The sequence below is a fragment of the Sebastes fasciatus genome, chromosome 23 (genome assembly GCF_043250625.1).
Source record: "Sebastes fasciatus isolate fSebFas1 chromosome 23, fSebFas1.pri, whole genome shotgun sequence".
Lineage (NCBI taxonomy): Eukaryota > Metazoa > Chordata > Actinopteri > Perciformes > Sebastidae > Sebastes > Sebastes fasciatus.
Window position 1 is genome coordinate 9,774,002 of NC_133817.1, and position 18,645 is coordinate 9,792,646.

Consider the following 18,645-nt stretch of genomic DNA (forward strand, 5'->3'; position numbering starts at 1 on the left):
CCCACATGGGATTACAAGACACTGCTATTTATCAAGCATTAAAAAAAACATATTATAATATGCAAATCCAATCACAATGTATAAAATAATTGGTTATAAAAATGTAAACTGACCTATATATTTTTAAAATAATTATTAATAATATTTTGTATATATATTATTATATATTATTATTTTTAATTTATTGTTGGGTATTTTATTCAATTTTATTTTTGGTATTATTTGAATTGTCTGATTTTATTTGCAGTCCTCAAATATTTCAACCATGTAAAGCACTTTATTTTGAGAAGTGTTGTATAAATAAAGTTTATTATTATTATTATTATTATTATTATTATTATTATTATTATTATTATTATTATTATTATTATTATATAGAAGTGGAAGTTACGATTTAATCATATATTAGAGCTTTTCATTTTGTGGGAATTCATACTTTTAATTCAGTACATTTACTCAAGTACTCAAGTACAATTTTGAGATACTTGTACTTCACTTGAGTATTTCCATTTTTCTGCTTTATACTTATACTTCACTAAATTTCAGAGGCCACTACATTTATGTGATAATTGTGGCTACTTTGCAGATTTAGATATTTTGTTTTTTAAACAATATATTTATTGAGTTTTTTCCTTTTTTTAATAACCCATCATTTTGGCACCATTTGTGACATGTTTCTTAAACAAAGGACGTGTGGTTAGCTGTAAGAGGAACAAAAGAACCAAAGAAGGAACGAGAAAGAAAAAGAAAAAGAGAGAAAGAAAGACAGAAATCTCTCTTTTTCTGTCTCTGCTCTGTCTCTCCACCCTGCTCCAGCCAGCCAACCCGAACACTGGCGGAAGTGACCGAAGAGAGCCGAAGAGAGCCGAAGAGAGCCGAGCGCTTCACATCCTAACTGAGCGCCTAAAGAACCAGACAGACAGAGCATCGTTGAGAAGAAGATATCCAGATATTTAACACTGTTGACACGGTTAAAACACACCGCAGGGATGACTGCTCTAAGCAGCTGGGAGCTGTGCGTCAAGTACGCCCTCTTCATCTTTAATTTCGTCTTCTGGGTAAGTTAATAAATTCAAAATAATAATGACAAAGTCAGCTATAGCTATTTTAAACTACCTTCAAGAACAGTTATCCTAATGCATTTATTTCCTAAGACATAAAATTGACAATAAATGTGTGCATGTTATTATGATGATAATTCTGTTTAAGGTGTGGTGGAATGTAACTAAGTAATTTACTCAAGTACTTTTGAGTTACTTGTAACATTATTTTACTTGAGTATTTCCATATTTACTTTATAGCCTACCACTTCTACTCTAGATCTACCTTCTAAATTTAGATTATTAATGCAAAATATAAATAAATTAATAAATAATGATGTATTATTATAGCATAAGCTACGCAGCAGTAAATAAAGTAAATGCAATTAGATTCACCTTTACCAGCTGCGACATTAAAGTGATGAACACATTAATGCATCAATATTTATAATCCAATGCTATTATATTATTCTGAAATGGGCTATTCTGCATAATGAATACTTGTACTTTTGGTACTTTAAGTATATTTTGATGATGCTAATACTTTTGTGATTTTACTTGAATAAGATTTTGAATGCAAGACTTTTGCCTAAATGAGTATTTTTTACACTGGAGTATTGCTATTTTTACTTAGCCTATAAGTACAAGATCTGATCTTTTTCCACCACTGGATATTATTTATTTGATGTTTGGATAGTGGGTATTTGTTTTAAAAATGATGTATGTTGAGACTTTATTATACTGCTCATGTGCAGTCTGCAGAGGTGAAAGAAGTACTCAGATATTGTACTTAAGTAAACGTAGTAATACCACAGAGAAAAAAAAATACAAGTTACAAGTAAAAAAAATTCAAAATTCAATTTCAAAATTTAAATTATTTAAAAATACAGTATTGGCATCAAGTGCAGAATGTCCCATTTCAGAATAATATTATATTATTGGATCATAATCATTGCTGTATTAATGTGTGCATCCCTTTAATATTGAACTACTTAATTTTAACTACAGTACTACCTCAAAATTGTTTAACAAATGTTGGAATACTAGCCAAAATATTCTGTATACAATAAGTAACCGTTTGCTAGTTAAATTTGATTTTAGCTAATGTTAACACATTAAAAACTCAACAGTTTGGCATAAAAAATAGCCATTTATGTCTTTCTTTCAATCATATTTAATTGTTCCTGTATCCTGATTTAATCCATTGGGGACAACCATATTTCTTGACATTTTCATGAAATCAGTGCAATTTCATGACAGATTGAAGAGCACCCTGCTATTATTTCAGTCTTTAATGTTGAATGCACTTTAGCCAGTAAGCAAAGAAATGTTAAATATACAGATTTCTGCATTGAGTTTGGTGTGAGACCCATCAGGACATAATTAATCTTAAAATCTTATGCAGATACACTTAAAAGTATGTGTGTAATTAATCTAGACATACTGACACAGCATGTGTTTTTCTGATCGACTCCCAAATTATTTAATTGTAACTAATTGCATTTGATCATGAGATACAGTATATATTTCCACATTTATGTTATGAAAATGATAGCAGTCTGTATACAACATATAATAGCCTCACAGTTGATGGACTTTTATCTTAATTAGGTGTTTTTCTTACATATATAACACTCTATTAAGCTCAGTTATGTTTGGAATTTGTATGAATGGGCATTCTGTTGGATTTGTCATCCCTTCTATTATTGGACCTCAGCCATTCTTAGCCAGTCTAACATGGTTGTTTTTTACTGGTAATGTGTGCAGACATCTAATCTTGACATGTTCAGATAAAGGACGTTCCCACAAGGAAATACCACTTACTGTATGACTAAAACTGGGTGGCATCAGCCAACACGACTGACAACATGCAGCTGTAGATAAACTGAAACAGAAAAGACAGCACAAGTATCAGATCAGTACTCTATATTGTTGAATCAAGAGAAATAAAGTGGGATTTTTGCACTAGAGACCTGCATTTGAAAGTGCATCATCAACCCAAAATCAACATTTTCCACCCTTGAAAGTTAGCTTTTTCTAAACTCTCTCAACTATAGATGAATTTATAGTCACGTTGTCGCCTATATTGACTGTAAAAACTGACTACTGTCTCTGTGACCACTCATTTATAATACAGTAGCTGGTCATGCAATACATACTGCATCTCCATTATGTGGTTATCGTCATATCAGCCAACAAGTCCCACTTCCTGTCAGCCTCGGTTAGCAATTAGTAGTCTGGACCATTTTTTGACATGTAAACAACATTTTCATAATGATCTACAGAATGGCCAAAGAAAAGACTCAACAACATCAAATCAACAACACATATCTCACAGCTGTTTGTGAAATATTCAAGAAATTTAATCTATTTCATTCGTGTACATAGAAACAAATTTCCCTTTTTTTTCGTGACGCTCAGCACGACTTTCAAAAACGTATTTTTCATGCTTTTCCCTACGAATGTCCAGCAACACGTGTCAGTGTCCACTCCAATCTTTTCAAAATAAAATGACTTAGTTAGGTTTAGGAATAGATCAACTCGGTTAGGTTTAAGCAACAAAACTACTTAGTTAGGTTTAGGAATAAATCGACTTGGTTAGGTTTAAGCAATAAAACTACTTAGTTAGGTTTAGGAATAGATCGACTTGGTTAGGTTTAAGCAATAAAACTACTTAGTTAGGTTTAGGAATAGATCGACTTGGTTAGGTTTAAGCAACAAAACTACTTAGTTAGGTTTAGGAATAGATCGACTCGGTTAGGTTTAAGCAATAAAACTACTTAGTTAGGTTTAGGAATAGATCGACTTGGTTAGGTTTAAGCAACAAAACTACTTAGTTAGGTTTAGGAATAGATCGACTCGGTTAGGTTTAAGCAATAAAACTACTTAGTTAGGTTTAGGAATAGATCGACTTGGTTAGGTTTAAGCAATAAAACTACTTAGTTAGGTTTAGGAATAGATCGACTCGGTTAGGTTTAAGCAATAAAACTACTTAGTTAGGTTTAGGAATAGATCGACTTGGTTAGGTTTAAGCAATAAAACTACGTTGTTAGGTTTAGGAAAAGATCACGGTTAATAACACTGGAAGTGCTGTAACTTGAGTTCGGAAGTTACGTGACAAATAAATCAACGTTGACTTGTGGTTTCATAGTTTCCTGAGTGAAAGTCCTGTGTTTTTTGACCCAAGCATCCACCGCGACGTCCTCCCTAACCTTTTAATGGCGAACGCCATAATTGTGGTTCACAATTACGTGGATTACATACGAATTGATTTCGTGCTGACCATCATGAAAAAAAGTTAACTTTGTGAAATCAATACATTCAGTTTCGTGACTATTTGACGAACTGCTGTGCGATTGGGCTGAAATGAAACAGGAAATCAACAGCTTATTTTAAGATTTACTCGATGAGAGGATTTTAAACATTAATGCAAGTTATTGGATCAAAATCACAGCTAAATTACCCTGTAATGGAGGCCTGTCCTGGTCTGGAGGAAAGTTAGTTTATAAAGTAGTTTGTGCCATTTATGTCGACTTACATTTAGCATATGTTAGACACATGGTTGGGCTTTTCTGAACCTTTGTTAGGGCGGCTGTCGTTAAAAAAAATGCTGATAAATCCCAACAGGGGGCGTGATAGAGGCCAATCGGTTGTGCAATCAATGCTTTTTACTCTTTCTTCCTTTTCTTGTGATTCTTCTATCACCTCCTAGCCCCTCCTTTTTCCTAAATCCCTCTCTTTTGTGTCAAGCTCACCCTCCTCTTCTTATCTCACTCCTTTTGTGTCTTCCTTCACCAACAACCCCCTCTCACTTTTTTCTTTATCTCCTGATTTTTAAAGACTGTCTGACACAAAGAGTGTCACATGAGTCTGGAGATAAACACAAATCTACCAGGTTGCAGCGCGGACAGTAGCATACTCAATAGTTCATGGCAGAGAAGAGAGAATGAAGGGATGAAGCAGAGAAAGAGAGAGAGAGATGGGGGAGGCTTCAGCAGCCTGGAGACAAAGCTAGTGTTGTTGGTTTCACTGGGTCTACTGGGAGACGAGGGCAGCTCCAGTTACCTCAGCAAACAACACTGAAGCCAAGCAGTCCCACGAGGTGTGTGTGAATACACCTGTGAAGCTTCGTGCCTCTTCTTCCACATTATTTTATGCTTCTTGTTTGATCTTAAAGTGTTCAAAACAAGGCTGAATATTGTTTTTACTGAACCAAGTGTTCGTTCAATAATCAATATCTTCTCTATCTTTATCCCTCTCTCTTTCTCAATTGTTAATCATTTATTAAAATGCCAATTATCCACTTACAATAATGAGGATTTGCTGCTTTTCATTGTAAATGAACATCTTTTGAGTTTTGGTCAGACAGAACAAGATATTTGAAGTAGAGCTGCAACGATTAATCGATTAGTTTGATAATCGATAAATTGGTTTGAGCAAAAAATAGTCAAAATGTCTCTGATTCTAGCTCCTTAAATGTGATTATTTTCTGGTTTCTTTACTCCTCTATGACAGTAAACTATCTATCTATCATCTATCTATGATAATTTCTTTTAACACCACTAATCTCTTCAACAATTTGCAATTTCTAGGTTGTAGTGGGCTCAGTTTTAAAGCTAGAGTGAAGATACTGGCATCATATGAAAATAGAAAACCTAAGGAATCCGTGAAGCAGGCTAAATAACGCTCCAAACTTATGCTACATTTTGATGAGGAAAAACTGTCATGGCCATTTTCAAAGGGGTCCCTTGACCTCTGACCTCAAGATATGTGAATGAAAATGGGTTCTATGGGTACCCACGAGTCTCCCCTTTACAGACATGCCCACTTTATGATAATCACATGCAGTTTAGGGGCAAGTCATAGTCAAGTCAGCACACTGACACACTGACAGCTGTTGTTGCCTGTTGGGCTGCAGTTTGACATGTTATGATTTGAGCATATTTTTTATGCTAAACGCAGTACCTGTGAGGGTTTCTGGACAATATTTGTCATTGTTTTGTGTTGTTATTTGATTTTGAATAATAGATATATACATACATTTGCATTAAAGAGCATATTTGTCCACTCCCATGTTGATAAGAGTATTAAATACTTGACAAATCTCCCTTTAAGGTACATTTAGAACAGATAAAATGAACAGATAATTGCATTCACCTGCTGTGATTTCCTCCTCTAATACTCTGTTTGAAGTCCTCTGGAGCATATATCACTCCCACACCTCCTCCCACCTCCCCGTCCCTCCCCCTAACTTCCTAAGTATACCCAGGTGAGCCATGCAGGGTGTGGTTCACAAAAAAATCTTCTTCTCTTCACTCTGTCCACTTCCTTCCTCCCACAAAGAAGACGGTTTAACTCCTGAACAGAGGACGCTCGCATTTGGATTTCCTTCTTTAAAAAGCATCTAAATCTTGAGCTGTTTGGAGCCATGGGGGCACTGAAGTGTATCAAATACCTGGTGTTTGTGTTCAACTTTCTCTTCTGGGTATGTAGTGTCACTTACGCAACGGTAGCTGTGGTTGAAACATGAGACTCTTATATTTAAGCTGCTGTTTTAAGGGATTTTGTTGCTTCCTTTTTAGGTTTCAGTGACTTGTCAAAGAAAAGAGAAGTTAAAATAAGCTCTAAATCTGTTTTAGTTTGAGGAGTTTGTTACTGAGTATTGTTTGATGTTAGAGGCTGTTTAACTTTTGTTTTTTGGAGGGTAAATTCTGGTAAAAAAGGCACCTAAGGCAACTTAAATCAAACTCAAAACTACTTCAGAAAGTTTTTAGCCTTATGTTGAGGCTAAACAAAAACAATGTTTTACAAATACAGCATAAAACAGAATTAATTCATAATTTCTTTAAGAAAATAAACTTTTTTTGGCCTGAAAATGTGACAACAAGAGGACGATTGGGTAAGTAAATTCACCTGCCGTCTTCTGGGCCACATTGTGCCTTCAGGAAAAGTGTGTCAGTGGAAAAGTTGATGTGTACTCTGAAAAAACAATGACTGGCATGATATTAAAACACGTGGTGTTCGTCCTGGGGGAGCTACAAAACATCTACCTACAAAATACAGTTCATATTGAATGTGTAATCCGCTGTATAACATAAATATTTCCGAAATATATACATAGTTTGATTTGGTAGTCTCAATCACTATTTTTAATTTTGGAAAATTACAATAAATCCAGTGGATGAGCCATTTATCAAGATTAATAACATTTGGTATCATAATTTTCTTATTTGAGTATTCTTTTAAGTCATTTATTGAGCATTAATGCGACATATTCTCTGGTTCCAGCCTCTCAAATGTGACAATTTGCTGTTTTTTCCTCTGTTAATTTCATTGTAAATTAAATATCTTTAGTTTTTGGACTGTTGGTCCAACAAAGACACTCTGAAGGGCTCTGGGACATTTTATTAACTAGCCAGTTCACCTCATTTTTATCTTATTAATAATCTGCCACTTATAACATTGGGGGCAGATCACATGCAGTTTTCTTTTTGTTGATACAGCTTGATGGGATGAGACTTCCAATAAAAATAGTTATAATGGTTAGAAAAACTGAGCCCACTATAACCTAAAAAAAAGTTGCGTTAAAGCAATTAGTGGCGTAAAATGATCGCATTAACTTTGAAAGCCGTAGAGAGAATATGTAATGAAACATTGCATTCATGTTTGGCTCATTCATGAGCTGTTTGCCTACCAGCTGACATCTAACATCCAATCATATTTAGATCCAGGTGCACCTCATCCTTCAGTTTTTAGTGTTGTTGATTTAACTCAAATCTAATGTTAATATCTGTTTGTATTTAGGGTGGATCAGTCCTTGCAGCGGAGCCTTTTACTGCTTGCAAAAATGCAAATTCCTTAATACAATTGTGTGTCTGAAACATAGTCAAAGATAGAAATAACTGGAGCCACTTCATGGTTTCACATTTTCCAGTTTCACATTGCAGTTTGAAATTTGTTTGAAAACTCCAAGGATGCACTATGTTAAAGTGAAAGTTATTTAACTATTTGTGTATTTCACACAGAGATCTACTCCCAAATATGCACACTGCCTACTGTATTATTACCTTGATGACTTGTTTACAGAGTTAGACGAACACACTGACTGTTAGTCCACGCTTTAATGACTGTTTTGACTATTTGAGGGTGTAATGATGGTACAGACAGCGATGGGGTGGACAAGTGAAGGAGCAGTCTGATTTAAAGAGAGAGGCATAAACATCAGATTAGATTAGTTTATTTATTCTGAAATGTATTTAGCGTTACTGTAAACAAATTGGGCTCCTTGTTCCTGTTTCTAGAAGACTACATTTCCCACGATCCACGTTGTCTTGGAGGATATCTTCCTCTGCAAGAAACTATTTTGTTTGTGTCGGAACAGTTTTCTTGTGCTTTGAGGCTTACAAAAGCTGTCAAACATCTCCAGTAATAATTCATGTCGCTGGTAGCGTTTGCTCCTCTAATGGTGCTGCAGAGAGCCGTCTGTGGTTAATGACAGATAATGGGAACCTCAGGGGGAAAAGGCGGTTTCTACCAGGACATTTAAGACGCCTCATCGCTGCCTCGACTACACAAACACACCAACTCTCCTGAGTGCATGTACTGTATATTAACACAAATAGCATCTATTATTCAGGACACTTGAGTTTCCAGTTTTGTCTTTAAATTAGAGAGCACTATTAAGCTGTCAGATTGAAAGATCTCAGTGCTAAGATAGGCTAAAACGTCATGGATCTATTTCCCTAAATGTGGCCTTTTATGCATATGTTAAGAGCTCTGCAGGCTGTTGCAGCAGCTGTTTAAGTTCAAACATAGCTGTGGGATATAAGTCAGTAAAAACAGGTTGCACCAGATGAGGTAGTTACTGTAGTAACTTATATTTTCCACCTCATCCTGAGCAGGTCACTTCTTGTCATGATACTGACTGGACCGCTCAGTGTTGTGCTGTACAGTTACTATGGCTGGGTTTACATGAGTGATTTTTATGCTGCATTCACTTGAGAACTGCTTCTGACGACACACAACACAAACTGTGACTGTTTCGTCGTTGACTTCCGCACGATTTCTTCGTTAAGATGGTAGTTTTCCAGAGACATTTGTTAATATTTATATATTTATGTCACTTTAAAGGACAACAGAAGTGATCGAACTTCTTTTCCCTCATTAATAATTCAACAAACACTTTGTACCACATGTCAACTATAGTCCATAATTCTTATACAGTACTTTCTCCTTTTCCATTAAACATCAAACTATTGTAGGTCTCTTAATTTCAGTCACTAGTGGCTTTCTGTCCCATTTTACCACAAAAGCTGCACTGGTGAAATGTCATTTTCTACTACGGGCTGCACAATTAATCCCAATTTTATTGAATTCACAGTATGGCGTACTGCAATTTTCTAATTGCAGGAGGCGCAATATTTGTTAAAGGCGAAATATGTGTCAAAATACTATTTAAAATTAAATATTGTGGTGCTGCAGAGATGTCCTGGCCTACACATCATAGTCAGACTTAAGAAAGCATCTTTGTTTGGTTCAGATCGCCACAAAAATCACACCATATTCATGTTATGTTTTTCAATGAAAATGAGAATAATGAAGTAAAAATTGACTTTGTAAAGTTATAGTGTTGGTAAAGATGGTGCAACTGAACAAAGTGACAAGTTTCATGTGAAACTATAGTCAGTTAGTGTTGACTTTATACTTTGTACCGTGAGTGTGTAAACTGCAGGTACTCTATATATAAAGTGAGTTGACAAAATGTATTTTAAACCCTCTCAAATGTACACATATTGTCAGTGGAGTGTTCAGTAAATACACAGAAAACACATTCATTGTTAAGATCACAATAAGTCGCACTTTGACGAATGTGATCCAGAGTTCAGCTGCAGTTTAAGCTCGACTCGAGGCTCCATGTGAAGGTTTTAATGGATGATGAGGTGTGTCTGTACTCTGACTACACTATTACACTGAACACTAGTCATAGTTTTGCCATGAGGTGTTGTGCTGACAGATCTTTAGGTGTGGTGGTGAAAATGGGACAAAGATTAGCTGAATCTACATGTCTTGTGATTCAGACTTCTATAATTAATGTAGCTGCCATAGGCGGGGCTTTATATCCGTCTGTTTTATCACACGCAAGTCTAGTATAGTAGATTCATACCCTCAATGTTACTTAAAATATGGGAGACACAGGTTTGTGTTATGATGACCAGTTTTAATTATTTCAAGTTAGTTTCTGAGAAGTCATATTTTTGTCTGGTCAGGCACTAAATACTACAATATTAGAAGCCATTCAGAAGCATGTCAAAGTTAAAACGCTCAGTTGTCGCATTTGAGAACAAAACATGGCGCTATATTTGCTGAATTAATCCAGAGTTTACCCAATTTTCACAACAGTGTAATATTTATCTTCCACTTGCTGTTAGCGATGTGTGTAACAGAATTTTCCGCTTTGTGATTGGATGTTTTTTTGACGAAATACACCTTGGGAGTCTTTCCGAATACTAATTTTGATACCTGAACTTGGTGTCTGCCTGTACTGATACCTGGAATATAGGGATAAATAAAGCTATATTTGGTGGTTCGGTATAATTGTTGTCATAGTGGGATGTAAAATGTGAAATATGAATGTACTTGTTGGCTTATTCTGGGCAAAATATGCTCATTGAGCATTGTCAATCTGTGGGAATGTGTATAGTTAGATCTGTACTGTGATTTTTAGGTTGACCTTTGTTGAATTATTGTCTTAATTTTTGCTGAGTGGGAGTTTATGTTGGGTATTGCAAAGTTCAGACACATGAGTCAGTATGAAATGGATAAATGTGTCAATGTGCCATGGACATGAAATGTTCAGTGGACTCCACTGGCAGATATTAACTCCACATTGAAGTTAAAGTATGTTTAAGATAAAACAAACACAATAAACGCTGGATTAGGATTGAATTAAATTAATTTTCTAGACTTTCATTCCTGGTTTTCCGGCGTGGCCTTTTGTGTTTTGTGAAGCCATTTAGGGCAAATCAATCTTTAATATGCTGAACTTCCATGTGACATAGGGCTCCTGCTATTATTTGGATTGCTTTATTTTATTTTTTATTGCAACTTATGGTCCTATTGATGGTGGACATATCTGATAAAGACAATTCAAGAAAGATTTTGTGACGGATCCACGGGGAAATTGATCCCATGGACATGATATTACAGCGTCATGGTGTCTGGTAGGAATATTTCTGCACTTGACACTCGGTAAAAACGGTTTGGTAACAAAAAAAATCAGTTGCTGGTTTGTCACAGACCATTATCCCACATGTTTCCCGCCCTGCACATTGCGGTGATGATGCGTGTCCGCTGATTCACGGTCATCAGACTGTGACGGAGGAGGACATGTTGGGGCGTAATGCTGCAAGTTAGCACCGTGGATACTTTGCCTCACACATCCCTCCTGTTGCACAACAACACAGGCGTCAGCAGCGCGCTGTGGGACATTATGGGAGTTATTTGGGTGGCAACAAAGAGTTGATGTAAACTTGTGTTTTGCGGTTGCTATGGAGATATTGAGTCATTCCTGTGGGTTATTATTTTGGTTGAACGCCATGGGAGACAGACATACACAATATGACTATCCTTTATCTGCTGTCGTGCTTATTTTGTGGTGTATAACTTGTGTTGTTCTGGATAGAGATCTATGAATTCGTCAAGTAAAAGTTCTTCCACTAGAAGAGCTGCTTGTTGATCCGGTTCCTCGGGGTGGGTTGGGTGTTCGGGGGAATGTGAAGCAGCATGTTTGGCTTCATTTTTCAACCATTAGCTCCTCGTTCTCCTTGGCAATCAGTTAATATCTTGCATATCTTTGTTCATTAGCTTTCTGATCATCTTCTGATGACATCCAGGTGGGAAACAATGCTTTAGTTTAGTTAATCAGGCCATGATTCATTCAGTCAGACAGGATTCAGCATTATCAACCACAAGGGAAGTTAACATGATTACGTTGTACATAAGAGGAAGTTCCCTACAATGGTTCGTCATGAAATTCAGTACAGACATTCATGTTCCTCTCAGGATGGATTGCAGTAACTCTGGTGATTCCCTGACTTTTCTTCATTAAAATATGAATTAGTCAATACTTATACCTGCAAAACTAGTCACATTCCCATCAACTTCAGCTGTTTCCCAATTCCATACACTAACTGTATGCAGTGTACAGTGTTTATAGTATACTCCATGCAGTTAGTATAAGAGAAACCAACATACTTAACTCTTTTACTAATGGGAAGTGATGAAATATGTGAAACTGTAGCCGGTGGACTTCTGCATTGTGTTGTGTTAGAAAGGACACGGCGACACCGGGATCTCTTCATATATGACCCTGTTATATAACGTCAAAAGGCAAACCAAAGAACGTATATCGCCAAGATGTGAAAGTCAATTATTCATTGCAACATCAGCGTCCAGCAGCAAAGCTACGCTTCCACCATTTTGGACTGAAAGCGACTAGCAGACGCCAGTAAAACGTCTGCCAAAAAAGTGTCGTACAAAAATAAAACAACGTTTTTTATTTTATATCGTCATATTCTACCGAAATGGCCTGTGTGGAACAATAAAATATTATAAATATAAGAAGTGTCAAAAATGACGGCAGTGGCTGTTGTATAAAAAAAACGCCAGAGTTTCGTCTCTTTTCTTCTATACTCTTTGATCAAACTGCTTAATTTAATCCAGCTGTGAGCAGTAGTGCAACTTCAATTTGTGCAATGCAATGTGGGAGAATAGTGTACATCAACAATAAGTATGCATACTAACTGTTTCGCTTAGCATATACTTTCTGGTGTGAAAACACTACATACATACTCAAAACCTGCATAGAATTAATATGTAGTGTGGATTTGGGACACGGATATCATACCTGCTAAACATCATCATGTTAGCAGTACTGAATAAGACTTAAAGGTGACAGTAAAGAGTTTAATTTCCCTGTTTTCTGACCTGTTCATACAAGTTTTCTGTGTTTCTCATGTAGCTGGCAGGTACTGCGGTGCTGGCTGTGGGCCTGTGGCTGCGTTTTGACTCCAGGACGGCGGCACTGTTTGAAGGAGAGGACTCACCTACAGTCTTCTTCACTGGTAAGGCCTTTGACTTTACACTATACTGTCTTTACAGTCGGCCCTTACTGGGACTCTGTAGTGTCTTCCTGTTAATAACATCCCAGTTGGACGCTCCACCTTCACTTTAACACACATTAAACAGGAGTTGATTAGGCTCGATGTCAAACTGCAGTGCTTTTTTTAGCTCTGACCACACTGTGTCAAAGTGTTGTAAGTACCAAAAGTTGTCATTGGTATGGCTAGGGTTAGGGTTATGGCTATGGTGGTTGGGCGAACACGACTGCAAGCTGTGTAAAGACAATCCATAAACAGCAAGCCTCTTCTACAAGTCAAACTTCATCACATCCTCGGCGCTTCAAGTCCACAGCAACCCACCACGACCAGTCGTCTTTTCGACTGTTATCATTAATTCGGGCACCACAAAAATATCCTTTTGGATGTTTTGTGGATACAATCCTCTGGTATCCAATGCCTGAAATCAGGAATGTCATGTATTTGTCAGATGTGACTTGATGGATGGACAGTAGCGCTACATCAGGACCAATCTGAGTTAGAGAAGCAGACAGCAGGGCGTACTGCCGAGGGCAGCTGAGGCCACCGTTGGTCCACAGCGAGGCGGTTCCTCCGGCCCGGCAGAGCCCTCCACTCAACACATAGCGTTCATTCTTCTCTAGCTGACAGGGACGTCTTTGTTCCTCCACTGTTGTGTTGTGTGAGGAACTCACAGAAAGAGAGACTCTCTCTCTCTCCCTCCCTTCACTCTTTGTGTTTCGCTTCCATCAAACTGATAAGTGGAGTGGGCAGCGAGGCGACAGAGGATTGTTTAGAAATGACAAACATCTTAATAACAGCTTGGGAGGAGGAATATGTGTGTGGTTAATGTACCCATGACATCAGTGCTGTGGTTATTGTTATCCTACAGGCATATTTTTATCTTTTTATTTATGATTCATCATTACGAAAGCCACATTATAAAGACGCTGGGTGTTTATTGATGGCGCTGAAATCACTTTTCTAATTAGTTTTTTTAGTTTAAGTTTGGAAATTCAGTGCAATTTATGGCTTGTTGATGAGATGTTTTGAATGCTGAATATGATTCATAACCACAAACAAGAAGGAACTACTAAAACACAACGCACTACTGACTGAGTAGAGTAACATCAGTACCCTGAACTCATCTAGGTTTGACGCTACGATGCAAATTTCTGATGCAAATTAACGAACGAGAAGCAGATAAGGGACCGACTGTAGGCAAATCATATGTGAGTTAGGGGTGTATTATTGTTCATGATAACAGAGGTTTAATTTTTTAATGTGATTGAAAAGGTAACTTAAGTAAAAGTAAGTTTAATCACAAAAATGTATTAAAAGTAAAAGTACTCGATGCAGAAAAAGAAAAGAAAACAAACAAACTCATTTAAAACTGAAGATATAAAAATTAGAAAATATATAAAAATTAAATAAATAATTAAAGGAAATGCAGCAAATCATGTGTGAAGCTGGAACCATGACATATTCTTGCACGAAAAACTACTACCATTAATATTCTGTCAATCAACTAATTGATTAATCAATTCAGCTGTGCTTGTATAAACTGTTGAGTAGTTTAAGTTAAAACAAAGCATCATATTTTTGAAGCTCGGTGTGTTTTGTGTGCAAGATTGTAAACTATAGTTATCAGGTAGTGATGTACAAAGTAGGGCTTTGTCTTGGCAAGAACTGGGCGTTACGATAAGTTAAAGTTAGCTAGACTCATATTTTAGCATCAGTATGTCCATGTTGATTGGATCAATGACTCTGATCAGAGATAGTAAAAGTATCCTGATATTGTCTCTAATGTGTCTCATCCCGTTGTTCTGTAGGTGTGTACATCCTGGTTGCGGCGGGGGCTCTGATGATGGTCGTGGGCTTCCTGGGATGCTGCGGAGCAATCAAAGAGTCGCCGTGCATGCTGGGATTGGTGAGTCATTCTTTCTGTTCAGCACTGGAAGAGATGATTTTTGGTGGTGACTCCAGAGCTCCTAAAATTTGGTTTTAATTGATAATGTTTGACGGTCACGTCTTTTAGACTGTGACGTCGTTGAGTGTCTTTCAGTCATTGTTGGATCACCTGTCGACCTGTCGCAGTTCTCTTTGCTCAATGACCGGCTCGCTGTACAGTATCCCTTACATAATAAACTGCAGATCCAGAAACATGCTGATAAAACAGACTTTCTTGTCTTTCTTGTTTAGTTCTTCTTCTTCCTGCTCGTCATCTTCGCCGCGGAAGTGGCTGCCGGGATCTGGGGCCTCTCCAACAAGGACAGGGTACACAACGCACACACATTTTGTTTTTGTTGTTGGCGGGCAGAGTCGGCATTCAAACTGTAATTTAAGTGGAGTTTTTTTTTCTTTCTTTCAGGTGGTGGAGGAAGTCACCGAGTTCTATAAGCAGACCTACACCAACTATAAAGACACCAAACAGGAAGCACTGAAGGAGACGCTGCGTCTCATCCACTTTGGAGTAAGAACACACACACATATATGAATGTTTAAAGGACCAATATGCAATAAAATTGAAAAACAAATTAAACAAATTGAAATACTGGCAACGATGCTTCAGCCAGTATGTTCTCCTTTTGAAATTTCCATTCTGGTCCAGAACGTCTGTTTTTGTTTTGGATCGGTGATCCCGTCCACTGCCTGTTTCAACACCCAAACGCCACAAATGAAACAAAGTGGCACGCAAACACAGCCTTCTGCAGTCGTGGAAGCAAGCAAACAAACAGGCTAACGTCGTGATGTTAACACACACTAACTGTTGTGTGAATCTGGACTATCCATTTTAAAACGCTAGCTGTCAATACTACATATTGCTCCTTAAGTTTTACCGTGATGTCTTTTATTCTGAAAGGCACTTTGGAGCCTTTATTTAAACTGCAAGATATCTGTATCACAATCTGCAAACACTGAAGTGTGTGATATCTGTATCACACTGAATTTTTAGTTCATCACATCTTGGCCTTTTCACATGCAGCAAAAAACAAACACAAGACGACACTTCCTTACATGCACTTGTTTGATATTTTATTTTATAGTATCTGATATTTTCAGTGTAAGATGTAGGGATGTGTGCGGCTAACATGGACTGTATATAATGAATGGAAGCTATAAGAACACATCTGATAACTTTATGAAATAACTAATGAATTGTCTGACGTGACGTCTGTATTTTTTTTATCTTGGAGGAACTAAAGTTGTGGTGTTGTTTCCGTTTCACAGCTGGACTGCTGCGGCCCCACGGGGACGGTGATCGACGCTGCCAAAGATATCTGCCCCAAGAAGGAGGGACTGGAGGTCCTCATCACCACGGTAACACCGCATACAGTACAGGGTTTCTGACTGACTAACACAGGGGTCAAAGGTCACATGGAGACATTTATATTGATGTAAAATAGAAAATGTCTATCTAATTATCAGATTTCATATTTTTTTAAACTTCAAAATAAATGTTGATATCTTTCTGCATTTCTATCAGAGCTGTCCGGCTGCCATTGATGAGGTGTTCAACAACAAATTGCACATTATCGGCGGAGTCGGCATCGGTATCGGCGTCATCATGGTGAGTAATCTGGAGTAAATTCATTAGTGCGTCTATGCTAAGTGTTATCTAATAATGCAATGAAAGAAAAGGTTGTCAGTTCATTAGAGACGACATTTCGGCCATGGACCTTCGTCAGGTGATGTCTAATACATGTGCGTCTAAAATCTATTTGACTAAATAGCAGAGGAATAAGAGACAATAGTATAAAATAAAGAATGAGCCCCAGTGTGACTGTCAAAAGCCCCTGAACTCTGCACACTTGAGTTTTGCGACCTCAAACGTAAACCTTCACGACCTTCAACACTACATCACTCCAACTCTGCAACGGAAATGTTTAATTTCCGTCACAAACTTCTGTAGTTTTACACACAAAAACCACACATCCGCTGCCACCTCTGCTCATGTTCTTACTCTGTAGAGTTTGACAAGATGCAGCATTAAGATGAGAGCAGAAACTTATCACCTTCACAGCATGATGCACGTGTGCCTAGCGGCGGCGCTGTTTTACTGTACACCTGTCTACCGCAGTATTATATTTCATATTATTATATTTTACTTGCTGCATTATTTTATGTATTAGATTCAAATTTTTTTATACATATTTGTATGAGCATTGTTGGAGGGCGAGCTAAGAATTACATTGCGAACGACTTCTCTCTGTGCATATGACCATAAAGAATAGAAGAATTCAAATGTGGTTTTAACCCTGTATATTCCTCTCCTCCTCCTCCTCTTCCTCTCCGCAGATCTTCGGGATGATCTTCAGCATGATGCTCTGCTGTGCCATTAAGAGGTCCCGGGACTTCGTCTGAACAAAACACCACAAAAAAACAAAAAACCCTCCATCTTTAACTTGTGTCCTCACTTTCACAACTTCTCCTTTTAGAGATTATATCAGTTTAATAATCATAACAGTCATCCCTTAGTTTACTGCTTGGATCCATACAGGATGAACACACCAGTGAGAGAATATAGGACCAAGTAATTGTTTGGCTCAAATGTAATCTAAAGCTACAAAGTTGTGTTTTTATTTTGGTACCCAGTTTATTAAATCTACATCCTGCTTTTCATCAGAACAGGTCTGCAGGAAAGAGAGACATTAATGACTCTGCTGCCCTCTGGAGGACGTTGAAGATCACAACTATTAACTCTTTACTGTTGGATAATATCAGTTCAGTTTATGTAAAATGTGTTAAACGTTTGCCTGTGGTTGGTTTGTAATCTAACAGGCGTTTTTGCAGCTAACTGAATTTTACTGCGCAACATTTTCTTTTTTTTTTTTTTTATTTTAATTTTTGCTCGTTCCTGAAGTTACATGTTTTTGATTTTTATAAAAAGCGGAACTGTGGAGTTTTATGCAAATATTTTGATGAATGCAGTTCAAATATATCTTTAAAATGCCAAATAAATGAACTAATGAACACTGATTTGTGCCGAACTAAGACTTTGTAAACAACGGTCGTCAAATATTGATGTCTTCACTCAGTGACTGATTCAATTAAATGTAGGTTGATGTTAATTGTAGGTGGTAAAAGAGCTTTTGTTTACTGAGCAGGATGAGATTACTTTATTTGTAGGGTCCAAAATCACCAGATTTTCTCAGAGTTCTTCACATTATTTATCATTTATCTGTAGATCTACTTCATATACACTTTGATTTTAAATAACTTTTCATATAGACCTTACACCTGCTAAACATTAGCAGGTGTAATACCACACAGTGGCAATACTAACATGCTACTGTGAGCATGTTAAAAGAGAGCTGCATGTTTGTGTGCAGACTATTGCATGGAAATATGTCTGTTTTTAGGTCTGCATCAGGAAATGAGCTGATCATTTGACCTTTTTATATGTAACCTTTCTACTACTCGCGTTGAACACTTGTTTTTGGGTCATTTCCTTCCCTCACCCGCAGCAA

The 18,645-nt window shown here is 37.1% G+C and overlaps 1 protein-coding gene across 2 annotated transcripts; it reads left to right on the top strand.

Annotated features, from left to right (window-relative positions):
• The first annotated feature begins 866 nt into the window (after window positions 1–866).
• Window positions 867–18,154, top strand: cd9b (CD9 molecule b). Of its 2 annotated transcripts, none has more exons than XM_074626359.1 (8): window positions 867–1,058; window positions 13,060–13,162; window positions 15,007–15,104; window positions 15,377–15,451; window positions 15,546–15,647; window positions 16,406–16,495; window positions 16,662–16,745; window positions 17,474–18,154. In XM_074626359.1, exons 1-8 carry the CDS (start codon window positions 990–992, stop codon window positions 17,537–17,539), a joined length of 687 nt encoding a protein of 228 aa, XP_074482460.1. In that variant the 5' UTR covers window positions 867–989; the 3' UTR covers window positions 17,540–18,154. The 2 variants fall into 2 exon arrangements, with proteins under 2 accessions (XP_074482460.1, XP_074482461.1); XM_074626360.1 differs by lacking the exon at window positions 867–1,058 and adding an exon at window positions 6,285–6,525.
• Window positions 18,155–18,645: the final 491 nt, after the last annotated feature.

Coding starts and splice junctions, on each gene's coding strand:
- cd9b (XM_074626359.1), top strand. CDS start 990: ATGACTGCTCTAAGCAGCTGGGAGCTGTGCGTCAAGTACGCCCTCTTC. Junction 1,059..13,059: donor TCTTTAATTTCGTCTTCTGG/GTAAGTTAATAA, acceptor TTTCTCATGTAG/CTGGCAGGTACTGCGGTGCT. Junction 13,163..15,006: donor ACCTACAGTCTTCTTCACTG/GTAAGGCCTTTG, acceptor GTTGTTCTGTAG/GTGTGTACATCCTGGTTGCG.